The sequence below is a fragment of the Pan paniscus genome, chromosome 3 (assembly GCF_029289425.2).
Source record: "Pan paniscus chromosome 3, NHGRI_mPanPan1-v2.0_pri, whole genome shotgun sequence".
NCBI lineage: Eukaryota > Metazoa > Chordata > Mammalia > Primates > Hominidae > Pan > Pan paniscus.
The window spans coordinates 101,114,233-101,141,831 of record NC_073252.2 but is presented as its reverse complement, the minus strand read 5'-3'; the positions used below and the strand labels follow the sequence as shown (position 1 = coordinate 101,141,831).

At 37.2% G+C, this 27,599-nt stretch overlaps 1 protein-coding gene across 9 annotated transcripts in view; it reads left to right on the top strand.

Annotated features, from left to right (window-relative positions):
* The window catches only part of SLC9B2 (solute carrier family 9 member B2), a 58,032-nt gene that overhangs the window by 17,015 nt on the left and 13,418 nt on the right, over positions 1-27,599 (top strand). For 4 of the 9 annotated variants that reach the window (XR_008625190.2, XM_055111674.2, XM_055111673.2 and 1 more), the window contains exons 4-10: positions 2,304-2,474; positions 9,873-10,015; positions 10,252-10,354; positions 11,236-11,363; positions 13,084-13,201; positions 15,255-15,361; positions 16,807-16,956. Coding sequence is in view for 8 of the 9 variants with exons in the window: in XM_055111674.2 (XP_054967649.2) it covers positions 2,304-2,474; positions 9,873-10,015; positions 10,252-10,354; positions 11,236-11,363; positions 13,084-13,201; positions 15,255-15,361; positions 16,807-16,956 (920 nt within the window). In the remaining variant the exon portion in view is untranslated. Of the gene's footprint in view, positions 1-2,303; positions 2,475-9,872; positions 10,016-10,251; positions 10,355-11,235; positions 11,364-13,025; positions 13,202-15,254; positions 15,362-16,806; positions 16,957-27,599 lie in introns of all 9 variants that reach the window. The other 5 variants (XM_034958956.3, XM_057302116.2, XM_057302115.2 and 2 more) reach the window with 2 other exon arrangements.

Here is a 27,599-nt window from a genome sequence, read left to right as displayed (position 1 = left end):
TGGCAAATAAATGTGAAGAGATTATCTAGAATGCAGTACACACAAAGATGAAAGATACGAAAACTAGGGATAGCAACATGGAAAAAGAGAATGGGGAAGAGGAAATCTTTGAAGAAATAAAGGCTAAGAATTTTCCAGAACTGATTTTTTTAAAAAAACATAAATCTTAAGCAAAACAAAAGGAAGTCACACCTAAACACATCATACTGAAAGGAAAACCAAAGAAAAAGAGAAGATGTTGAAAACAAGGAAAAAGAATTCCTTTAAAAAGCTGAAATCAGGCTCTTCAAAACCAGAAAACCAAGGAATAGTATTTTGAAGGAATGGAGAAACAATAACACTCTACCTAGAATTTAACATAAAACTGAGGTATACCTAGAAAAACTATCTTTTAAGAATGAGAATAAAGATAATTCCAGATGATATAACTAAGAATTTACTTTAACAGATTCTCCTGAGAAATACAGCATGCTGTGATACAGAGTGTTTCTATGTCATGAATTAGCTCATATGCAATGGTAAATAGAATTTTGTTAGAGTGTATGGAATTTGCAGTTTTGTGTATAATTTTTCCTGGCCCATAATATTTTGTATCGTCAAGCAATAGCAAGTGAAGGCAAAGTGAACTGGGGAAGAAAAGACCAAATATATGCTTTCTTACAATTAAAGATAAAGCCTTCCCTGCATGAGGACCTTTTAAAGGATGAAATCTCTGTGGAAGTGCTGACTTTTCATGCAATTAGTAGCTGGTTTAGGGGCTTCAAGGACTCAAACATTCTACATTAAGCTATCTAATAAAACACGTGGATGAAGCGGCTGAGAGTATAAGCTGAGGTAAAGAAGCTGCCAACGCTTTTCCTTTTGTTGAAATTTATTGTATTGAGGCAGAGGGCTAAAATATGGATCAGATTTTGATGGAACTGCTCTCTGTTTAAAGAAAATGCCCTCAAGAATTTCCATCGTGAAGTAGGAAATGTGAGGCCAGGTTTAAGTCTGTAAAGAACAGACTGCCTGTGTGGGACACAAATGTCAGTGTGTAGATTCATCTGTGCTGAGACTCTTATTAGGATTGTTTTGGTTTTTCTTAGTGCTTTGGTCACCAGTTTTGAGTGGTCTGCCCCAACTCTCTTTTTCCCATAAACTTTTCAATTTTTAGTGCACAGTTTTGTAAAACACAAGTTTTCAAATGGAAACATTTCACTTTTTTTTTGGCAGGGTATCGCTGTGTAACACAGGCTGGAGTGCAGTGGTGCAATCGTAGCTCACTGCATCCTCAAACTTCTGGGCTCAAGGGATCCTCCTGCCTCAGCGTCCCGAGTAGCTGGGATTACAGATGCCCACCACCATACCCAGATAATTTTTATATTTTATATTTAGTAGAGACAAGGTCTCACTATGTTGCTCAGGCTGGTTTCGAACTCCTGAGCTCAAGCAATCCTCCTGCCTTGACCTCCTAAAGTGATGGGACAGGCATAAACCACCATGCCTGGCCTATTTCACATTCTTATAGAAATGGTTTTCCTAAAGGAAATGCTTTAGGCAGCAGGATAATTGTCCCAGATGAAAAATTTGAGGCTGGATGAGGAGGTTCACACCAGTAATCCCAGCACTTTGGAAGGCTGAGACAGGAGGATCACTTGAGCTCAAGACTTCAAGACCAGCCTGGGTAACAAGATGAAACCCTGTCTCCACTAAAAAATTTTTAAGAAATTAGCCAGGCATGGTGGTGCACACCTGTAGTCCCAGCTACGTGAGAGGCTGAGGCAGGATGATCACTTGAGCCTGGGAGGTTGAGGCTGTAGTGAGCCATGATTGTGCTACTGCACTCCAGCCTGGGCTACAGAGGGAGACCCTGTTTCAAAACAAAAAGAAAGAAAAGTTTGAGATGCCATAATGAATGATGATTTCAAAAAAGGTACCTTAGTAGGTAATTCTAAACAAATATTGACTATAAAAAAAGTAACAATAATGTTTAATTCAAGACAGAACTAAATTTGTGTTAAAATTATAAAGAAAAAAGTGAATGGTGAAGAAAGTCAAAATAATGGTTCCTTCTGGCAGTATAAAGGGAGATGGATGGGGAGGGGCACATAGGCAGATTCAAAAGTACTGGTAATATCCGATTTCTTAAGATGTTGGCAGTTACCCAGTTGTTCATCTTACTGATACTCTTTACAGATTAAACATGATTATAAATATTTGCATTTTCATTCAGTATTTATTTTTACAAATTATTTTAGATTTTGTCAAAACCTCCATGTGACAACTTATTGATAGTAACTAGTATTCCTGGTTTATTTCAGTTACCATCATTGTTCTTCTGTGGGCTGTAGTTTGGTCAATTACTGGCAGTGAATGTCTTCCTGGAGGAAACCTATTTGGAATTATAATCCTATTCTATTGTGCCATCATTGGAGGTAAACTTTTGGGGCTTATTAAGTTACCTACATTGCCTCCACTGCCTTCTCTTCTTGGTAAGTGCTAAATGTTTCCTGTTCTATCCAGAGTAAACCATATTTTTAAGATAGTAGTTTGGAAAGCTTTGGGAAATAAAGGAATAAAATATTTCTGTATTTGCCATGCTGGAGCCAAAAGCCAGTTGTTAAATTTTGAGGAGTTCTGTAATCTAGTTGTTAAACATAGCAATTTAAAAAATTAAATTATCCTGGCCCGTGTGCTGTAGTTCACACCTGTAATGCCAGCACTTTGGGAGGCCAAGGTAGGCAGATTGCTTGAGCTCTGGAGTTCGAGACCAGCCAGGGCAAACATGGTGAAACCCTGTCTCTACAAAAAAAATACAAAAATTAGCCGGGCATGGTGACGTGCACCTGTAGTCCCAGCTACTCAGGAGGCTGAGGTGGGAGGATTGACTGAACCCAGGAGGTTGAGGCTGTCATGATTGCACCATTACACTCCAATCTGGGCAACAGAATGAGACCTTGTCTCAAAATATGTGTGTGTGTGTGTGCGTGTATATATATATATATATATATATATATATATATATATATATACTTAAAATTAACTGACATTAAAAACAAGCATTCAGTGCTCAACACTGAAGACTTCCTAATGTTTTAGTCTATTTCCCCTCACCTATGCTCTTGAGATTATGGAAATACTACATAATGGTGTGCCACTGCCACCTCTTCCCAACTCCACGTTCAGTGACATCATGTTGTAGCTTAAATTGGCCATGGTAGAAGTATCTGTAACAACAACAACAAAAAAAATCAGCAAATGCTACAAATCAAAGTGTGTCATAGTATAAGTCACTTATGTCATTGACAGAGTGAAGTTCTGCCATGTATTTTTATTGTTTCATTTTCATCTTATTAATATAAGCAAAAATATCAACCAACATTCATGGTAACACTGCACTTGCTCATTCATGATATGTGACTTCTTTGCTGAATCATATAGTATGCAGCCATTTATTTGTAGTCTGATTCTGTCAAATCTTGGTAGAACTGCAACCATAGTTGGTTATGGACACAGAAGTTTGACAAACAGCAGTGAAAACATTCTGTGAGAATAAATTGGCTATATAGAATTTACAGTGAAGATGGTTGTATATTTGTAAACTGTGTGCTGCACATCCTTTATATCAGTAAAATTTAATAATGTATGTGCCTATATAAAATGCATACTTTTTTGGCAAGCCACTTGTTAAGCATTTACCAGCACACCATTGGGTATATTTAAAATATAATATTGGCCGATCATGGTGGCTCACACCTGTAATCCCAGCACTTTGGGAGGCCAAGGCAGGCGGATCACCTGAGGTCAGGAGTTCAAGATCAGCCTGGCCAACATGGTGAAACTCCATCTCTACTAAAAATAAAAAAATTAGCTGGGCGTGGTGGCGGGTGCCTGTAATCCCAGCTACTTGGGAGGCTGAGGCGGGAGAATTACTTAAACCTGGGAGGTGGAGGTTGCAGTGAGCCGAGATCACACCACTGCACTCTAGCCTGGGTGACAAGAGCGAGACTCCATCTCAAAAAAGATAAAAATGAAATAAAATACCATGATTCTTAAAGACATAGCTGAACATACTCTTCCAGAGGCAATGAGAACTGCCCAAACAAGACACATACACAAATTAGTCTTAAAACTAGGTGTGATACCTTTAACGTTTCTTCAAAGAATTCTGCATTATAGGCCAGGTGCGGTGGCTCACGCCTGTAATCCCAGCACTTTGGGAGGCCGAGGCGGGCGGATCACGAGGTCAGGAGATCGAGACCATCCTGGCTAACATGGTGAAATCCCGTCTCTACTAAAAATACAAAAAAATTAGTCGGGCGTGGTGGCGGGCACCTGTAGTCCCAGCTACTCGGGAGGCTGAGGCAGGAGAATGGCGTGAACCCGGGAGGTGGAGCATTCAGTGAGCTGAGATCGCACCACTGCACTCCAACCTGGGTGACCGAGCGAGAATCCGCCTCAAAAAAAAAAAAAAAAAAGAATTCTGCATTATAAAATTTGTTTACCACAGAGGCATTTTGTGTTCATTTCTAACAGATTTATTAATCACTCAGTTTTAGTAAAAAACCACCTACCTTTCATACATGCATATATATTTACACACATTTCCTGAACTGTTCTTTTTTTTCTGTTAGCTGTATAAGTGAGAACAATCAGGATTCGCTAACATTCACCAAAATTATCTGCTTTTGAACTTGTGGTCAGTAGTTAAATATAAAAAGAAGTAGAATTATTTATCTCTTACTATGCCCCATTTCTCAATGTATTTCTAATTTTAGGTAAAACTAAAGATAGTCCACTTAATTCATATTATTTCTCATGGAAACTTTTTGTTCTCTAAAGTTATTAATTGTATTATTGTTAAAATGAATTGTTTCTATTTTTAAATTGTACTTTAAGTTTTAGGGTACATGTGCACAACGTGCAGATTAGTTACATATGTATACATGTGCCATGTTGGTGTGCTGCACCCATTAACTCATCATTTACATTAGGTATATCTCCTAATGCTATCCCTCCCCCCTCCCCCCACCCCACAATAGGCCCCAGTGTGTGATATTCCCCTTCCTGTGTCCATGTGTTCTCATTGTTCAATTCCCACCTATGAGTGAGAACATGCAGTGTTTGGTTTTTTGTCCTTGCAATAGTTTGCTGAGAACGATGGTTTCCAGCTTCATCCGTGTCCCTGCAAAGGACACGAACTCATCATTTTTTATGGCTGCATAGTATTCCATGGTGTATATGTGCCACATTTCCTTAATCCAGTCTATCATTGTTGGACATTTGGCTTGGTTCCAAGTCTTTGCTATTGTGAATAGTGCCACAATAAACATACATGTACATGTGTCTTTATAGCAGCATGATTTATAATCCTTTGGATATATACCCAGTAATCGGATGGCTGGGTCAAATGGTATTTCCAGTTCCAGATCCCTGAGGAATCGCCACACTGACTTCCACAATGGTTGAACTAGTTTACAGTCCCACCAACAGTGTAAAAGTGTTCCTATTTCTCCACATCCTCTCCAGCACTTGTTGTTTCCTGACTTTTTAATGATCGCCTAAAATGAATTGTTTCTAAATATGCCTATATGCCAGGATAAAGGGTTGGCAGACTACTTTTCTTTATAAATTAATATTAATTGGAACCCACCCACGTTTATTCATTTACATATTGTCTATGTCCTTCACATTATACTGGCAGAGTTGTGAAGTTGTAACAGAGACTTTATAGCCCACAAAGCCTAAGATATTCATTGGCCCTTTACAGAACATTTTTGCTGACCCTTGCATCAAAATTAGTGACTCTCAAAATTCACTGTACAGAGGATGACCTTGGAATTTGTTAAAATACAAATTCTAATTAAGTAGGTCTTCATGGCCTGAGATTCTGCATTTCTAAGCTCTAAGATCGCATTTTATGTAGCAAGATCATTCATTCTAGAACTTGGCTGCACATAAGAATCTCTCATTGGTTGTTTTGTTTTGTTTTGTTTTTGAGACAGGGTCTCATTTGCCCAGGGTGGAGCGCAGTTGCACAATCATTGCACAATCATGGCTCACTGCATCCTCAATCTCCTGGGCTCAAACAATCTTCCTGCCTCAGCCTTCCCAGTAGCTGGGACTACAGGCACATGTCCCTACACCTTTTTTATTTTTGTAGAGACGGGGTCTCACTTTATGGCTCAGGCAGGTCTTGAACTCCTGGGCTCAAGCAATCCTCGTATCTTGGCTTCCCAAAGTGCTGGGATTACAGGTGTGAGCCACCATGCCAGGCCAGGAATCACCTGTCTTTAAAAAGCTGCTGGTTTGGGAGGCCGAGGCGGGCAGATCACGAGGTCAGGAGATCAAGACTATCCTGCCCAACATGGTGAAACCCCATCTCTACTAAAAATACAAAAAATTAGCCAGGCATGGTTGGCCCACACCTGTAGCCCCAGCTACTCAAGAGGCTGAGGCAGGAGAATCGCTTGAACCCAGCAGGCAGAGGTTGCAGTGAGCCGAAACCGCACCACTGCACTCCAGCCTGGCGACAGAGCGAGACTCCGTCTCAAAAAAAGAAAAAAAAAAAGCTGATGCCTAGGTCTTACCCCAGAGATTCTGAATTAATTGAAATGGAATATGGCCTGGACATCAGAAGTTTTAAAAAGCTCTCCAGATGATTCTAATATGCAACCTATGTTGAAGACTCTTGTTCTAGACACATGAAAATGCCCATTACACCCCGTTTGTCTTTTTTTCACTCCATGCCTATTGCAAAAACAAAATATACCATGTTGCAAAAAGATGTAAAGTCTTGGGATTTGTGATAAAATGAAATCTCCTAAGGTAGCTGAAATCATTCTCAAAAATTATATATGTATTTCACCATTCTTTTTTATAGTTGTATACTTGCATAGAGGAAGAAAGTTTACTGGTTCTTATTATATTAAGGCCAGTATCCAAAACTGAAGCATTATCTGAATCCATAAAGGAAACTTATTAAGACAAAATGTATGTGATGGTTGCCTGTTCTATATTTTTAAGAGTTTAATTGAAGTGATTGCCAGGGACAGAGTATGAGTGAGCATTTTTGATTCCTGAAATGAATTTGAAAACGGCTTCCCTTTGGAAGAGAAGAAAAATCATTATTGAAAAAATTTCCATAACACAAATAATAAAAAAAAAACTTGGGAGTGGATGAAATGAGATTAGCCATGTGTTGATAATTTCCATAATACAAAATGTTAAGAGAACAACACTCCTCTATCCAGGAAGATGTTCTTTCTTCCATGACCAGGGGAGGCCCTAGAGGCAAGAGTGGGGACACGTGCCAAATCAAAATCAGGTGGTCACATTACATCAACCAGACCACTAGCAAAGGAAACAGTGTCCCAGGGAAGCTGCTGTCACGTTCATTTCAGGAATGAAAAATGCTCTCTCAGGCCAAGAGAGAGCAGTGGCTCATACCTGTAATCCCACCACCTTGGGAGTCTAAGGTGGGTGAATCGCTTGAGCCCAGGAGTTTGAGACCAACCTGGGCAACATATCAAGACCCTGTCTCAAAAAAAAAAAAAAAGTGTCCCCTCATATCCCCCAAAACAAAAAAACCTCTTAACATAGTTTTGAGTTCTTCTTAGGATATTCCATTTGATTTCAGGTCATTGAATGCCATAGTTAATTTAGGAGTGGCTTAGACACACATTTTAAATTTCATTAAAGAGCTATTGTAATGATAATGGAATGTAAGCATTAGTGCAGTATTTTTGGCTGTTAAGCCATCAATATATATAAAAATGACATATACCTATACCATAGGGCCTAACATTTCCACTGCTTGAAATTATAATATGAATATAGTTAATGTAAACCTACAAATATATAAGCTCCATATGGACAAGGACCACATTAGTCTAGCTCAGGGGTGCCCAAGCCTCGGGCCGTGGCAGGAGGTGAGCGAGCATTACTGCCTGGGCTCTGCCTCTTGTCAGATCAGCAGTGACATTAGATTCTCATAGGAGCATGAGTTCTATTGTGAACTGCACATTCAAGGAATCTAGGTTGTGTGCTCCTTATGAGAATCTAATTAATGCCTGATGATCTGAGGTGGAAAGCTTCATCCTGAAACCATTCCCCCTGCCATCAGTGGAAAAATCGCCTTCCACGACACCGGTCCCTGGTGCCAAAAAGGCTGTGGACTGCTGGTCTAGCTCACCTCTTTGTTACTAGGATCTCATACAGGGCTAGCATGTAGCAGGCACTTAAATACTTGATGTATGAATTGTGCTCATTTCAGCACTGTTTATAATGAAAAACCTGAAAAGTTTCTTAAAATCTATTTAGTGGTCCAAAAATTATGGAGCTTCCAAACAGTGAGATACTATTCCAGTTATTAAAAGAGAATAAAGCAAATATATATGTGCTTCAGTGGGAAAATGTCCAGGATATATTATTAAATGGGAAAAAACCCAAGCCGTACAGCAGTGTATAAGTGTCCTATTTGTGTCCAGCACAAAAGAGCTTATACACACAGAAATATACTTGAATAGGTACAGAAACTTTCTGGAAGGGCACAGAAGACCCTTAACAGTGAAATACATTCAGGAATGAAGATGGAAGGTTGCAGTTGGGGTACAGTATGTACTTGTCACTTTACATTTTGTCAGCAATGTCTTAATTTTACCATGTGCATATATAACTCATCATTATTTCTTCCAAAAACCAAGCCTGTTCATATTGTTGCCCAATAAACATTCCAGAAAGACCACTGCCACAGCATTCAGAACTTAGAGACTTTCCCGTAGATAAATGGCAGTGATGAGAGATACCTGGAGTGATGCTTTCATGTGCAGCAGGTTGTCTCTCTTCTCCCATCTTGCATCACAAAATAACCTAACTTCAGTAAATTTATTTAGTTGTTTGAAGTGTGGTGCTTATAGGGACAAGGTGAGAAGAGGGCACTGCTGGAGAAGCATGGAGGGAAGAGGCTCACAGTCTCTCACAGAAACCTTTCCCTTTGTGTGGGCCTGTGGTATCAATGAAGGCAGAATTCCCTCACTAACTACTCAGCTTCCTCAGTTACACTCAACTACTTGCAGTTTTCAGAATGAGTCACTTTTTCTTTTACCTTTGAATAAACTACTGTCTTTTCCAGAAACTTCTCAACTCCCCTAGCCGTTTCTTCATCCTCTTCCCCCTTCTCTAAATCCCCCTTCCTGCCTCAGCTCATGTAACATCCCCCTCATGCCTTCATAAAATTGGTATTGTCCATTTGTCTTGTTCCCTAGAGGCTGAAAGCTTGTTGAAATGTAATCCATTATTATATGTGTGATACGTACTCTAGTGTCTAAACTACTGAAGGCATTCAGTAGAGTTGAATGACTGAGTGAAAGAAGAGTCACCAGCTGACGTGACAGGGCAATGTCCATTTCATCATAATTGACACCTAAAACCTTTGCAAAGTAGATTATCTATCTCTTATGAAATTATCTAATCTGAAGGTAAAATAGAATCCATATAAGTATTTATTGATATTTCAAGTAATCTGACATAGCAAATAATTTCACGGGCTGTTTGCTGTTTGCACGCAAAGGGCTGACTGAGCTGGCATTGTATTAAAACATTTTATATTTAGAATTTGATCATACTCTCTATCCAAATGCTGCATCTTGTCTCCCTTTTAAGTTCAGTTATTTTTGGAATATTAATTATTATAATCTATCTTTTTATCTGTACATTATTTTCTTAGCTGCTTTATTATACTAATTTTTACTTAAAAGTTTAACTTAATTTCTTCTAAGCATAAGTGAAGTGGTTCCTGGGATTATATAGTAGTCTGTATAAAATTAAAGTACTAAAAATATTTTCTGTATTTAAAAACTAACTAGGTATGTTTGATTTCTTCGTTCAAGGCATGCTGCTTGCAGGGTTTCTCATCAGAAATATCCCAGTCATCAACGATAATGTGCAGATCAAGCACAAGTGGTCTTCCTCTTTGAGAAGCATAGCCCTGTCTATCATTCTGGTTCGTGCTGGCCTTGGTCTGGATTCAAAGGTATGAAATGTAAATTTCTCATTATTAAATAGGAATCTTGTTTCTTCAATGCTTCAGGTATCTAACAGAATCACTAAGCATTAGGAAATGGATGTGGACACTTTGCATGACATTCTTGAGAATAGAATAGAATTTATTTCATGGAGGATTGTTTTGCAAGTGAGACCTTGTTGTGGTTTGCAATAACTCAAAAGGTGGTCTCATTTTCTTCCTTTTTTTTTTTTTTTTTGAGACAGAGTCTCGCTCTGTCACCCAGGCTGGAGTACAGCGGCTTGATCTCAGCTCACTGCAACCTCTGTCTCCCGGGTTCAAGTGATTCTCCTGCCTCAGGCCTCCCAAGTAGGTGGGATTACAGACATGCACTACCACACCCAGCTAATTTTTGTATTTTTAGTAGAGACGGGGTTTTGCCATGTTGGCCAGGCTGGTCTCAAACTCCTGACCTCAGGTGATCTGCCTGCTTCCCCCTCCCAAAGTGCTAGGATTACAGGCATGAGCCACTGCGCCCGGCCGGTCTCATTCTCTTTCTTGGAGAAAGGTAGAGTCTGTCTATGGGGCCAGCACCAAGAATAAAGGCCCCACTTTTCTCTGATGTAGATATAGACCAGGGTTATAAATAATGCTCACAGGGGAGAAAACAACATATTTTTGGTTTGCAAAGCCCTATACAAGTGTTCAGGGCTAACTATACTAGCTCAGGAAACTGCCTAATATATAAAATGAGGGTCAAGTATGCCTTTTAATGCTTTTTTTTCATGTATGTTTTTGAATACAGGAATGAATTTTCTTGGGGGATCAGGCTCTTCACTTTAGTCTCATTCTGGGACCACAAATTATAAATAAAACTAATGAGAATGTTAAATTAGCTAGAGATTATGAACACAGATGCTGAAAGCAGCCTGCCTGGGTTCAAACCTGGCCCCATCACTCACCAGTTTCATGATCTTGGGCAAATGCCTTTAGCCTGTGCCTTTTCAGATGAGGACATCTAAAAATATGGGGATAATAATAGTATTACCTATCTTATAAGGTTGCAGTGAGGACTAAATAAGCTGTCTGAAAACACTTGGAGTGCTAAAATGTTTGTTAAACACAACTCATTACCTTGAAAACTCATGATGACCCAGACGTGGTCCATATACTGAAGAGAAAGCATTCAAGGTCATCTTCTCTGCACATCTTCAGAGGATTATATTAGGATGTCTACTTTTCTATTTCAGGCCCTGAAGAAGTTAAAGGGTGTTTGTGTAAGACTGTCCATGGGTCCCTGTATTGTGGAGGCGTGCACATCTGCTCTTCTTGCCCATTACCTGCTGGGTTTACCATGGCAATGGGGATTTATACTGGGGTAATGATTGTTCCTTTGTCATATGAAAATATGTAGGGACATTTAGGGCTTTCCCTGATTCCATACAAGAGAATGCATAATAGAATTTTCTTATAGATATCAGAAAATGCAACACAGATGTTACAGCATAATTTAAATATTCTAACTTCAAAACATAGTTTATGTGTTAATAGGCGCTAACTCTTACAGTTAGCACCCACTATTCAAACTGTTGAAGAAGTCGTGGTCTTTTGCCTACACCTGATTCAATGCCTGTTAAACAGATACCGGATTCCACCTAAAGTCTGCACAAAGGATAATAAACACAGCAACAGTGATCAACAGCTACTATTGTTTTCCTCCTGTCACCAGACTATTATGACTTGGCGGTTCTACTGTCTCTTCGTTCCACTGTCAGTTCTTTACTTCCAACAGTTAAGAGCCACACAAAGTAAATAAATAAGACAGGACTTAGTAAGAATTTAGTGCTAATAAGAGGCAAGAAGTAAGAAATTCTTCTCATGGTTAAGTCTCTGGAACTCTACTCCCTGGATTCAAATCCCAGCCTTGTGATTTTCCGGTGTGTGATCTTCAACAAGTATTTAATCTCTCTGTGCCTCAGTTTCCTCAATTATAAAATTAAGATAGATTTTGTCTATTTTATAGGGTTGTTGTGAGGATTAAATTAGTGAATACGTGTAAAGTGCTCAAAATGGTGTCTGGTACATAGTAAATACTGTAAAATGCTTTCTGCTGTTACCACTGCTGTTGTTACTGGTATCAATGTGACTGTCATATCGTTTTCTTCTAATCTGTTGCCTTATTTGACATAGCAAGCCCTAATAGAAGGCCCAGCATCACTGGGTTCCAAATCAGAAAGTCCATGCATTTTCAAACCTTATAACATGAATTTTTTTGTTTAAAAAAGCCAGCATCCTGGGGCCTACCCTCATTAGGCCTTCTATGCCACTAATAAATATATCTTTTTAGGCAACCTAAGTAGTCTGAAGCAAGTTGTCTATGGCTACATTTTGAAAAACAGTGTTCTGTAGAAGTTTTACACATACATGTTTTTCTGGATTCATGCTTCTCTGCCATTTGAAAGACTGTAGTTGTCAATGATAGACTGGATTAAGAAAATGTGGCACATATACACCATGGAATACTATGCAGCCATAAAAAAGGATGAGTTCATGTCCTCTGTAGGGACATGGATGAAGCTGGAAACCATCATTCTCAGCAAACTATCGCAAGGACAAAAAACCAAACACCACATGTTCTCACTCATAGGTGGGAATTGAACAATGAGAACACATGGACACAGGAAGGGGAACATCACACACCAGGGCCTGTTGTGGGGTGGGGGGAGGGGGGGAGGGATAGCATTAGGAGATATACCTGATGTTAAATGACGAGTTAATGGGTGCAGCAGAACAACATGGCACATGTATACATATGTAACAAACCTGCACGTTGTACACATGTACCCTAAAACTTAAAGTATAATAAAAAAAAGAAAAAAACAAAAACAATTCTTATTAAAGTTTGTTTTCTTAATTTAGAAAAAAAAAAGGAAAGACTGTAGTTGTCCAAGTATAACCCCTAAAAAGTGGAGGGCATTATAATTTCAAAATAGTAATAAGTAAGATGTTATCATAAATGTTTAAAATGCTGTCTGCCTAGTTTTGTTTTAGGTGCTGTATCTCCAGCTGTTGTGGTGCCCTCAATGCTCCTTTTGCAGGGAGGAGGCTATGGTGTTGAGAAGGGTGTCCCAACCTTGCTCATGGCAGCTGGCAGCTTCGATGACATTCTGGCCATCACTGGCTTCAACACATGCTTGGGCATAGCCTTTTCCACAGGTAACCTAATCAGTTCACAACAGGCTTTACTCTTGCACTCTAGGGACGTAGGTTAAAATATTATAAGCATGACATATTTGCTTGATAATTGATTAAGGCAAATTAAAAATAGGCCAAAGAACACTAAGAGTTCTGTACCTAAGGAGGGTCCAGAAACTGTCTATCTTTACTCTCTTGCTCCCTCTAGAGACTGCTCAAGTAGCGTGCAGTAGGTGCAGTACGGCGGGGGCGGTACAAGGTAGAAAGATTTAAAGAACAGTTTCTGCTTGAAGTGATCCAGGAACGTTCAGGCTTCACACAAAAGATGTGTGGAGACTTCACACAAAAGATGTGTGGAGACTTCACACAAAAGATGTGTGGAGACTTCACACAAAAGATGTGTGGAGACGTCACACAAAATATGAGTAGGTTTTTCAAGGAGCACAAATGACAAAGAGCAGTCCAAGTGAAAGGAACAGCATGCCTTTAAAATACGAAAAATTTCTCTTCTCTCCTCTTCAGCTTTTTATGGCTAATAACAGCAATGATTTTAATGGATGTCCCATTAATACTTAGTAAGTGTCTGAAATTGAGGTATTTTGTTTCAAGTATAGTAAAAGAGGAACTTAAGTTATTTTTTCTCCCACTGTTGTTCAACACCTATATTAAACTGATGTGAACAGATAGTACGCTTGATCTTAGCCAAAAGGCCAAAAGCAGTTCAACACTTTTATTATCCTGTGGTACAGCACAAGTTTAAGTTCATTTCTTAATCTTATGTTCAAAATTGGGATATAAAATTTGCAACATTATATGATTGACAAAGTATAATTGTAATCTAAGTTTAGCTTCAGATTCTGTAGTGGGAACACATCTTCTTGGCAGGTTATACATTCTCGTTATCTCCCTATAGTTATCTCCCCATTCTGTGATTGTGTATGATTTATGCCTGTTACCTAGAATCCCACCCTGTCTCATTGCTCCAGAGCCTGCCTTCCATCCATTCCCTGGTAAATTGATTTTCTCAAAACATTGTTTTCATTACATTACTTTCCTGTTCAAGAACCTTTGAGGATGCTCTCTTACCTATTAAGTCAAATTCATACTCCTATTTTTAATGCTACTACACATACCCAAATTTATGTTCTTACCACTTTCCTGGTATATACCTTTAAAACAATTGTTCTCAGCCTTACCATCACACTAGAATTACCTGGGCGATTTTTAAAAATACTCTTATGTAGGTCCTATCTTAGACAATTAAATCAGAACCTTTGGGAGTGGAAACCCGTGCAGCTTGGAATAGGAACCACAGCTTTAGAGCAACAGAGTTTGCATTAGAATCATGGTGGTGGGAGGAGAAAGGAAAGAGGCAGTGGGGTTTTCATAAGCTACAGCTCGAAGAACCTTCCTAGTTGACTCTGCTGTGTTCCCTCTCCCCGCCCCACCCCCCCACCAACTAAGTGTGGTCCTTAGACCTTCTGGATCTGAGCCCTGCTAGACTTACTGAATCAGATTTTTAGGGGTGGGGCCCAAGACTTTTTTTTTTTATCACCTCAATATACCAGAGACTAAAGCTAATTAGCTACTTTCTACACATTCCTAGTAAATTATTACCACAGTAGCTTAAGCATAATGCTACTATCACAACTAGATGTTTTTAACAGTCATAGCATTACCTGGTAGAAAGCGATCCTAGCTAAATAAAATTACTTCAGAGGTAATTTTATTTGGATAAGAAGAATGATTGCCATAATAACAAGAGACCACAGAAACCAGTTAGTACATTTTTCTTAGGACAGTCTGTGAAGAAGTGCTTTATGTGTGGAGAAACTTTAATATAATTTTCTGCACAATGTGCTAACAAAAAATTTTTTTAAATTAAAGTTTCCTAAATCCTATATGCTATGGGGGAAAATGTAGGTTCTACTTACATATTTAAGAATATGGAAAGCAGAAACTGTCTTTAAAATGTTTCTTCTTTGTAATTAGATGCTTCATGTTGATGATTGTCGAATAAAACCTGTGTATTTGTTGGATTTAGAGCTCTAAGTTTTTTTAATATATTTTTCAGGCTCTACTGTCTTTAATGTCCTCAGAGGAGTTTTGGAGGTGGTAATTGGTGTGGCAACTGGATCTGTTCTTGGATTTTTCATTCAGTACTTTCCAAGCCGTGACCAGGTGAAAGAAATAATATGTGGGAAAGTTGTGCTCTCAAATATCATTGGGAAAACATTCTAGAACACTTCCTTCAAAGACAGATGTGAAGGACATGTTTGAGCAAATGGTTCCTCATTTTAAAATTGCTTACTGCTATCCATGAGATTTATGAAGTGGGCTCAATATAGAAGATTTTAATGCAGTCCTGTAATGGGTTCCCGTATTATAATTCTGTACATTTCAAATTCCACTGTAAAACAAATAATATCGTTCCAAAGTAATAGGATATGCAAGTTTTTTAAATGTTCATAATACTCAACTAAACCCAGATATATAATAGCTTTTTTGTGCCCTTTTTTAGTATCAAAATACCTTAGATTCTAGCCAGGCCTGGTAGTCCCAGCCACTCAGGAGGCTGAGGCAAAAGGATCCCTCTGGGAGTTTGAGTCCAGTCTGGGCAACACAGCAAGAGCCCATATCTAATACATACATGCATACACACATACATAAATCAGTCAATCATCATCTAGTGCCACTTTGTTCAGTACAGTAGCCACTAGCTACACGTGGCTATAGCAGATACAGAACATTTCCATCATCACTAAACATTCTATTGGAAAACACTGCTCTAGTACAACCGACAAAATAGTTCATAAAGAGATTTCTATTACTATGAACATTTTACTGATAAGGAAATGGAGGCTTAGGCAGGATAAGTGACTTGAACAAGGTCACATAGCTAGAAAGCAGTGGAACTGGGAATGAACTCAGGTAATTCACCTTCAGAGCTTGCATGCCTTTGCCAAGTCAAGCACTTTTAAAGACCTACTTTCTAAAGTGATCAAGAAGTTTAAAAGCCTGGACAGGGAAAAGTAAAGGGAAAAAAAGTACACAATTCTTAGACTTTAAAACAACAGCAACAAAAACTACTGTCAGTCTAGAACCTCTTAAAGCTTCCTGGTTTTCAAAGATTTAGAAAGAAAAACCAAGGGAGCGTCAAATTTAAAACAGTAAACATAGAGCCTGAAAATAATAGAGATATATATTTAACCTTCACACAAACCCTATGATGTAAATGCTTTCAGGAAACAAAGCTTGGAGAGGTTAAGTAATGTGGCTACTACATACACCAACAATGTATAAAAACTGTAAGTTTAACCTTGGTCTGTCCAGCTCCAAAGCTCATGTACTTTTTTTCTGCTACTTCATTAAGTGCTGTGAAATTCTGCATTGATAACTGTAGAGGAGAGAATTGGTGTTCCTGAAAGAAGAGCTCACCATTGCAGTGTGCTAACTCTGCTTTTGTTTAAGAAGAGAAAGTAAATGTTATGTAGTGCACTTGTTTTGTCTATTTATATAGACATTTTAATTTTTATTTTCTTTCTAAATCCTAGATATGGAAAAAATCAATCATTAAAAATCAGGGATTTGAAATAATTGAGCAAATGAATTTTTTTCTCCTAAAGGACAAACTTGTGTGTAAGAGAACATTCCTTGTGTTGGGGTTGTCTGTACTAGCTGTGTTCAGCAGTGTGCATTTTGGTTTCCCTGGATCAGGAGGACTGTGCACGTTGGTCATGGCTTTCCTTGCAGGCATGGGATGGACCAGCGAAAAGGTGAATTTCATTTTAAGTTTTTCTGCTCATGACTCTTTTCTAATGAGATTAAGTTGGCTTTCCAGATACTTTCTTAGCATCAAATTAATAAAATATTTCATTATAAAAGCTATCTTATGTGCATATACAAATGTACACCCAATGTTCATCTTTTTTTTTCCCCTTACACATCAATCTATAACTTGATGTCTTTACTTAAAATATATCATGGTCATACTACCGTAATGCCTTCCTTATTCTTTGTAATGGCTACGGAGTATTGCATTTTATAGATATTTACGTTGTTTCTAGTTTTCTGCCAAGATAAACAGTGCTTCAATAATATATCCTTACATACCATATTTCATCTGAGTCTGTCAATTCCAAAAAACACAATTATTTTATATGACACCAAGAAAGAAAAAAAATAGTGCCAATTAAATGATAACATAACATTCTAATTTCAGAAATGTTAAAATATAAAAATATGTGTCTTAAAATAAATAAAATATAGTATATATTTTAGTTTATACAATAAATTTCTAGAAATCAGATTGCTCTAGGAAAGAGTACTCACATTTATACTTTTGATAATATCAATATGACCTTTTAAAAGACTGTACCAATTCATATTTTTACCAATATTATGTGAGAGGATCTGTTTTTCTGATCTAAGTCTTCGAGATATTTTGCTGATATTATGAATTAAAAATATATCTCATTATTATTCTGATTTTCATTTCTTTATGGGCAGTGCTAATCATGTTTTCATATGATTACTACCCAGTTTGTTCAAAAGCCTTTGCCATTTTTATAAGGTTGCTTTGGTTTTTCATACTGATTTTCAAGATTATTAAGAATATTCACTTGGTTTATATGTATTATGGAAGTTCACTAGTTGTCATTTATTTTAATTTTCAGATTCATTTTTATAGATTTGAACTTGATAGGATCGTATGCTATTCTGCTTAATGAAGATGTCGGTGACCTAAAATAAATGCAGCTATATCATTTTGTGATAATCTTACAAAGCCTGAAGACAACTGTTCAAAATAATTAAACTTAAATAATTAAAATAATGCCATATGGAAAATATGGAAACGTTACAAATTTTGAGATGAGATATATAATCATAACTCAATTAAGTGGATCTCTGTGGGGATCTTCCATAGACAGCATTCACTGTGGGTAAATAACATTCATTCTCATATCAACAGTGTAACAGAAATGTGTTCTGTCACCAGCTCTTTAAAAATCTTTGCAAATTGAAATCAACTCATTATATTATACTGTCATGGGTAAAAAGAGAAAAAGGAATTAATAAATTTTTATTGCTACGCTGTATGGCTCTGTATGAGGCACTAACTGGATATGGTCATTTATTTTCACAAAAATACCTTTGAAAAGTATTATGATTTCTACCTTATAGAAGCTGTAAGTCAGAAAGACTTAAATAACATGTCCAAGGTCACACAATTAGAAAATGGCACGGAGATTTAAGCTCAGATTAATTTGACTCCAAGGTGAGTTGTACTATGCTGTAGTACAACTGTAGCATTATTGTGCATGACACAATTTTATATTTTGACATGTTTGAGTAACACTTACCATGTGTATTTAAACATAATTCTAAACTTTTGCAGTTTAAAATTCAGCTTCTAAATTCATAAATGATAGGATAAAAAGAATAAACAATGAGAAGGAGCAATATCATTTGAAACAGAGCATAAAAAAGTAGTTTTAGCAACAGGGAAATCAAGGAGAGACTGATACCTCCTGCAAGTGGGCACTGGATAAGAGCACAGAAAGAAAAAGGAGGGAAAGGGAAACTTCGATCACTTCCGATTACACTGTTATTCAGAGAAACTATAATGTGGTTATCTATAAATGATTCTTATAAACCAAACCATTGTTCCCTTTGTTTACATTTCCTGTAGCCCTGCTATGTAGAAGGTCAGTGTAACCCCACAACCAGAAAGATAACTATTAACATTTTTAAAAATATTTACCTCTAGTAACTCTCCTATGTGAATCTCTTTATCTACACACATGGATGCACCATAGTTGGGTTTTTGGTTTTTTTACCCATTCCTTTATATATAGTTATAAGGTTATTTCCAGTCTCTGCTATTTTAAATTATGCTGAAATGATCAGAAATTGATCACTTCCTTAAGGAATATTCCTAACAGTAAAATTTGGGGGTGAAATAATATGAACATTTTGAGGTTTTCGACACATATTACCAGACTGCTTTCTAGAGTTCTATCCATTTACTTTTCTTCCAGTAAAATATGAAGTACCTGTCTCATTACAACTTCACCTTAGAATAGTTTTCTCAAACTTTAGCAGAATTACCTAGAAGGATTGTTAAATTTGAGTTCTGGGCCCTACTACAAATTTCTGATTTTAGACTGTGGTGGGGCTTGAGAATTTGCACGTAATTAATTTCCAGATGAGTCTGATGCTGCCAGTCTAGGGACCACACTGTGAACCACTGGCTTAAAATATTATTGCTTTTAATCTTTAGCCATACTGATAGGTAAAAAGTTGCATCTTGTTTATTTTGTGTTTCTTTAACAGTGAAATTGAACAGTTTTTCACATATTTAGACACTTGTATGTTTTTTCTTTTTCTTTGATAGGTCTTTTGTTCATTATCTTCCAAAGTATAATGTGTGTTGATTATCCATCTGTAAGATACAACCCCAATACACACATCTATATAAGTGATGACACAGTCTTCATTACCCTGGGCTTATCTTTTATACACAGCCTATTCAATGACTCCATTTTGTTTATAGGCAAATTCATTTTAGTTTTGGCATTATGAAAAACCCACAAGAAGATACGTTGTAACTTTTCTGTTTTTCTGTGTTTTGCAATATATAAGCCCATGTCTGATGTTCAACTAGTCTGAAGCATTATAATCAAAATACAAATTGTGGCCTTTGTCTACACTTTAGAAATAAAAAATAATTTGATATAGAAATCTTTTTAGTCCTTCTACTTTCATTACTATTCTGAGTGTATGAAATACATTTGAGGACTTCTGTTAAACAATTAGTCCCAGCAACAGAAGTCTAAGTAATCTTTGTACCTTTTTATATTGTTCACTTTTAACACTTAGATATTTTATATTTTCATGTAGTCAGATCTGTCAGTCTCCTATAATAGTTTTAATTTTTTCGAAGAGCTCTTTGTTAGTGAAATATATGTTATTTATTCTTAACAATAATCTTGAAAGGTAAACATTAGAGCAACTTTTAAAGTCAGGAAACCAAGGCCTACAAATACTAAGTATATTGCGAAGGTCAAAAATAAGGACAAAAAGTAAGTGGCAGAGCCAGGATAAGAATATACCATTTGAGGCTGGGTGCGGTGGCTCACACCTGTAATCCCAGCACTTTGGGAGAACGAAGTGGGCGGATCATGAGGTCAGGAATTCGAGACCAGCCTGGCCAGCATGGTGAAACCCCATCTCTACTAAAAATACAAAAAATTAGCCGGGCATGGTGGTATGTGCCTATAGTCCCAGCTACTCGGGAGGCTGAGGCAGAGAATTGCTTGAACCTGGCAGGCGGAGGTTGCAGTGAGCCCAGATCACACCATTGCACTCCACCCTGGGCGACAGACCGAGACTCCGTCTCAAAAAAAAAAAAAAAGAATATACCATTTGAATATATCAAAATGGTTCCCCAAAGAAAGGAAGGAAAAGTAATGTTTATTGACTCTGTCGTGTGGCAGGTACTCTCCATATCTTTTCTAATTTAGTACTCAGGAAAGTTCTTATTCCTGTAGGAACCAAACCAAAGTCCTGAGTTTGGATTCCTTTTCTTACCTTATTCTAAAGGATAGCCTAGGGCCAAGAGCTCAGACTCCTCAGGCCAGTCTCAACACTACAGCTTTTACTAGGTGTGTCTGACCATGTGCAAGTTATCTAACTTCCCAGTGATGATGACAACTTCACTGACTGGAGGATTCGGTAAAATAACATGTACAAAGCACTAAGGAAAGTTCTTAATCATAGAACACATTCAGTAAATAATAACTCTTATTATTTTTATAATTACCTCCAGAACAGCATGATATCATACTAAGAGCATAAGATTTAAAATATGGAGATTGGGATGCCAATCCCAGTCCTACTACTTTCTAGCTGTATAATCCCAAGCAAGTCATTTGCCTTCTCAAATACTCAGTTTTCTCAACTCTAAAGTGAATACAATAATCATCTAAAAAATTGCTGTAACTATTATGTGAGAAAATGAAAATGACACACTTGTAAATTCTACAGGGCTGTAGCAATATTGTTGTTAACTTATTAGACTTTGAAAAGCTAAAATATTTTATAAGATTCTGTTTGTGTCCATAGTTTTCTGATATGATTTTATACTTTGTGCTTGGTCTTCTTATAAGCATTAATCTTTCCATTTGTTTGTTGTATTCAGATGCACTCACCTTTTTTAAAGCTGCTTCTCTTTTTCTGTCTGTTGTCAAATCTAGTGCTGCTTCTAATGACTTTTACAGATTTTTTTGTTGATATGGTATTTTGGATTTTCTGAATCTTAAAATGTTCTTTCAAAAAAGTATAAACTTAAGTAGATATCCAACTCATGATGAAACTTCCATTTATCTTAACTTTCTCCTTTGTTGGTCCTCCAAAGTAATTGATATTTTTTCAGATTCTTACTAATGACGCATACAAATGTGTCAAATGGCCTTAATTTTCAAGGGACAACACAGTCTTCATTACCCTGGGCTTATCTTTTATACACAGCCTATTCAATGACTCCATTTTCTTTATAGGCAAATTCATTTTAGTTTTGACATTATGAAAAACCCACAAGAAGATACATTGTGACTTTTCTATGTTTTTCTATGTTTTGCAATATATAAGCCCATGTCTGATGTTCAACTAGTCTAAAGTGTTATAATCAAAAACAAATTTTGGCCTTTGTCTACAGTTTAGAAATAAAAAATAATTTGATTAGAAATATTTTTAGTCCTACTTTCATTTGTATTCTGAGTATATGAAACACATTTGAGGACTTCTCTTAAACAATTATTCATGGCAACAAAAGTCTAAGTAATCTAAAATTAATAGAGTTGATTCTTGTTCTTTACTACAATGAGTATCAACTAAAGTCTTACGTTGGCTGGGTGCAGTGGCTCACACCTGTAATCCCAGCACTTTGGAGGCTGAGGCAGGCAGATTGCCTGAGCTCTAGAGTTTGAGACCAGCCTAGGCAACATGACAAAACCTCATCTCTACTAAAAATACAAAACTTCCCCGGGTGTGGTGGTGCACACCTGTAGTCCCAGCCTACTCGGGAAACTGAGGCAGGAGACTCACTTGAACCCAGGAGATGAAGGTTGCCATGAGCCAAGATCACACCACTGCACTCCAGCCTGGGCGACATAGCAAGACTCTGCCTCAAAAAAAAAAAAAGTCTTACCTTTAGCTATAATATACTCAAAAAACTAAATTAAAAAGTAAAATTTAAAGATATGTGGAAGGATGTTAACTGGATCGTAGTTTTGGCAGAACTAGCCATTACATAATAAATGATCTTAGATGTTATCTAATATAAGCCTTTTGTTCTACACATGAGAAAGTGAGGTGCTGAGAGGCAAGTGCCTTGCAGTTAGTGGTGGAGGGTTCAAACTTAACTCGTTATCTGATGAAAACATAATATTTTTCATGCTATAGAAACAGAACTATTAAATAAATCAACCAATGCCCTCACACATGCTCTCTTTCAACACTTGTAAGCTGAATGGAAATATAATCTTCCCACTATAAACACATCAGAAATAATGCAAATAAAGAATACAAAGAAACATTGTAATCCTTCTTTGTCAAACTGCTGGATATATTAATAGTAAGTCCTCATTTTAGCATTGTCAATAGGTTCTCAGAAGCTGCAACTTTAAGTGAAAAGACAAATAACAAAACCAATTTTACCATAGGCCAATTGGTATAAACAAGAGCTAAGTTCCTAACGCATATTTCTGGTCACAAAAACATCACCAAACTTCTGAATAAAAACCAAAACACTGTGAAGATTAAACATTGAAATAATTGTAATCTACACATACATTTCAGAAAGGTTAATAAAAACAAGTAAGATAATAAGCCCGAGCCTATCCCAGGCACCAACCCTACACAGGATGCCATCCCATCACAGGGTGCATTCACACACACCCACAGTCATTCAGATAGGGACCATGTAGACACATCAGTTCACCTAATGAGAACATCTTTGGGATTTGGGAGGAAACCAAATTACCCACATAAAATGCTTGCAGATATGGGGAGAACATGAAGAATTGATTTTTTTTTCATTGTTGGAAGGAAACAACGTTGAAAGAAACGACATTATTTGAGGACCTGGTGTATATATTGCAGATCCTTAAATTGTGTAATTGTAAGCATTGAAATGTCATCCAAAAATATAGCTTCTTTTCAGTTATGAGAAAATCTGTTCTATGTAAATTCTTAGACAGTATAATAGGTACTGCTCAATTGCCCTCCAAAAAAGCATTATCAATTTGTTGTCCTGCCAAATGGTGAGTTTCCTTACAAAGTCATGAATACTTTTCATTATTAAAACCTTTTAGTATTTTTCCAATGTGGTGTTCCCCCTTGAAAAAAAAAAGGGCATGTCAATTTAATTTGTGTTTCATAATTACTCAGTTTTAGTGTCTTAGATTTTGTGACTATTTTATCTCTTCTTCTGTGAATTAGTTGTGCATATGTTTTGCCCATGTTTCTTTTTTTTTCTTCTTTTCAGCTTTTATTTTAGGTCCAAGGGGTACATGTGCAGGTTTGTTACATGGATAAATGATGTGTTGCAAGGGCTTGGAGTACAGATAATTTTGTCACCCAGGTAATCAGCATACTATTTTCAATCCTCCCCCTCCTGCCACCCTCCACTTTAAAATAGGCCGCAGTGTTTATCATGCCCTTCTTTGTGTCCCTGTGGACTCATTGTTTAGCTCCCACTTATAAGTGATAACTGTGGTATTTGGTTTTCTGTTCCTGCATTAATTAGCTTAGGATTATGGCCTCCAGCTCCATCGATGTCACTGCAAAGGACATGATTTCATTATTTTTTATGACTGCATGGTATTCCATGGTATATATGTACATGGTATATATGAGTCCTTGCCACATTGCTTGTTCTTGTTGGCTTTGTGACATATCAGATGATTGTAGGGGTGCAGCTTTATTTCTGTGTTCTCTAGCCTGTTGTTTTGGTTCATGTGTCTGTCTTAGTACCAGTACCATTGCTGTTTTAGTTACTGTAGCCTTGTAGTATAGTTTGAATTCAAGTAGTGAGATGCCTCCAGCTTTTTTCATTTTTCATATCTGCATAGTATTCTATGGTGTATATGTACCACATTTTCTTTATGTAGTCTACCGTTGATGGGCATGTAGATTGATTCCATGTCTTTGCTATTGTGAATAACACTTTAATGAACGTACACGTGCATGTGTCTTAATGGTAGGATGATTTCTATTCCTTTGGGTATATAACCAGTAATGGAATGGCTGTGTCAAATGGTAGTTCTATTTATTTGAGAAATCTCCAGACTGCTTTCCACAGTGGCTGAACTAACTTACATTCCCACCAGCAGTGTATCAGCATTCCCTTTTCTCCACAACCTCACCATCATCTGTTAGTTTTTGACTTAATAATAGCCATTCTGTTGGTGGAAGTGTAAATTAATTCAACCATTGTGGAAGACAGTGTGGTGATTACTCAAACACCTAAAGACAGAAATGCATTTGACTCAGCAATCCTATTACTGGGTATATACCCAAAGGAATATAAATCATTCTGTTATAAAGACACATTCATGAGTATGTTCATTGCAACACTATTCACAATAGTAAAGACATGAAATCAACATAAATGCCCATTAATGATACATTGAATAAAGAAAATGTGGTGTATATATACCCCATCGAATACTATGCAGCCATAAAAAAGAAGATCATGTCCTTTTCAGGGACATAGATGGAGTGGGTGGCCATTATCCTTAGCAAACTAACACAGAAACAGAAAACCAAATACCACGTTTTCACTTATAAGTGGGAGCTAAATGATGAGAACACATGGACACATAGAGGAGAACAACACACACTGGGGCCTATTGTAGGGTGGAGGGTGGGAGGAGGGAGAGGATCAGGAAAAATATAACTAATGGGTACTGGGCTTAATACTGGAGTGATGAAATAATCTGTACAACAAACTGCCATAACACAAGTTTACCTATGTAACAAACCTGCACATGTGCCCCTGAATTTAAAATAAATTTTTTCAAAAAATTAAAAAGTATCAAAAGATGTACAATTATGTTTCATTTGACATTTGGTCACGCAGTTTACTTCCACAAGCTCAAATATTCAAAAAATTAAAAAGTATCAAAAGATGTACAATTATGTTTCCTTTGACATTTGGTCACCCAGTTTACTTCCACAAGCTCAAATATTGTGGTTAATTTTAAATATTAAAAAATAATAATAACAGCCATCCTGACTGATGTGAGATGGTGTCTCATTTTGGTTTTGATTTGCATTTCCCCAGTGATTAGTGATGTTGAACATTTTTATATGCTTGTTGGCTACATGTATGTGTCCTTTTGAGAAGTGTCCGTTCATGTGCTTTGCCCATTTTTTAATGGAGTTGTTTGTTTCTTGCTTGTTGATTTGTTTGAGTTTCTTAAAGATTCTGGACATTAGACCTTTGTCAGATGCATGGTTTGCAGATATTTTCTCCTGTTCTAAAGGTTGTCTGTTTACTTCATTGATAGTATCTTCTGCTGTGCAGAGCTCTTTAGTTTAATAAGGTCCCATTTGTCAATTTTTTGTTTTGTCACAATTGCTTTTGGAGTCTTCATCTTGAAGTCTTTGCCTGGGCCAATGTCCAGAATGGTATTTCCTAGATCTTCTAGGGGCTTTGTAGTTTTCGGTTTTACATTTAAGTCTTTCATTCATCTTAAATTGATTTTTGTATACGGTGTAAGGAAGGGGTCCAGCGTCAATCTTCTGCATATGGTTAGCCAGTTATCCCAGCACAGTTTATTGAATAGGGGGTCCTTTACCAGATGCTTGTTTTTGTCAGCTTTATCGAAGATCACATGGTTGTAGGTGTGCAGTTTTGTTTCTGGATTATCTAACCTGTTCTATTTGTCTATGTGTCTGTTTTTGTACTAGTACCATCTGTTTTAGTTACTGTAGCCTTGTGGTATAGTTTGAAGTCGGGTAGTGTGATATCCCTGGATTTGCTCCTTTTGCTTAGGATTGCTTTGGCTATTCGGGCTCTTTTTTGGTTCCAAATGAATTTTATAATGTTTTTTCTAATTCTGTGAAAAATGTCATTGGTAGTTTGATAGGAATATCATTGAATCTGTAAATAGCCTTGGACAATATGGCCATTTTAACAATATTGATTCTTCCTATCCATGAGCATGGTATGTTTTTCCATTTGGGTCATCTCTGATTTCTTTCAGCAGTGTTTTGTAATTCTCATTGTAGAGATTTTTTACCTCCCTGGTTAGCTGTATTCCTAGATATTTTGTTCTTCTTTTGGCGATTGTGAATGAGATCACGTTCTTGATTTGGCTCTCAGCTTGTACGTTATTTGTGTATAGAAATAATGATTTTTGTGCATTGATTTTTTATCCTAAAACTTTGCTGAAGTTGTTTATAAGATCTAGAAGCCTCTGAGCAGAGACTATGAAGTTTTCTAGGTATAGTATCTCTGTACTATTCTTGGTATAGTATTTCCAGGTATAGTATAATCTGCGAAGAGAAATAGTTTGACTTCCTCTCTTCCTAATTGGATGCCTTTTATTTCTTTCTCTTGCCTGATTGCTCTTGCTAGGACTTCCAGTACTCCGGTTAAATAGGAGTGGTGAAAGTGGGCATCCTTGTCTTATTCTTATTCTCAAAAGGAATGCTTCCAGCTTTTGCCTATTCAGTATGATGATGCTGTCTCTGGGTTCATTGGCCATTTTTCTGTTAGGATCTATGTCTTTTTTTATTGATTGGCCAATGTTTCTTATTCTGTTACACATGGTACAGATATTTTCTTCTAGTTTGTCACTTTTTTGGTTTATGGCTTCTTTTGCCACAAAACATTTTGATGTTACTCTAGTCAATTGTGTCACTGTTTTCCTAGAGTCTTTTGCATTATGTGTTACAAAGTTAGTTCTTGTATCAATTAGGGTCCTATGAGGAAAGAGAAATCAAATAGTAACTGGAATAGGAAAAGTTGATTATTAACCACACCAGGGATTCCAGTAACAAGGTATTGGCTAGTAAGATGTGAAGACATCCTTAAAGAATATGGGAATAGCACCTATGGCTATAATAGATCATCCCCTTAAGCCTGTACCCTCCACATTCCTGCCTGCAGGGCTGAGATCCAGACCTGTTAGAGCCTAGAGAAGTCGCTGTGGTGCTGTGCTTGCAGAATTTGCTGAAAATCTACCCTCCCAATTTGCAGGAGATCCATCCCCTTGGGTGCATGGGGAAGTATCTTGCTCAAGAGAATCTGCTATGAAACTGCCCCAGGGGTATGCTAGGGAATGTAATGGCCACTAGGTGCTGCTGGTTGCATGAATTGTAGGACCCTGATACTGGAGAAGCCACC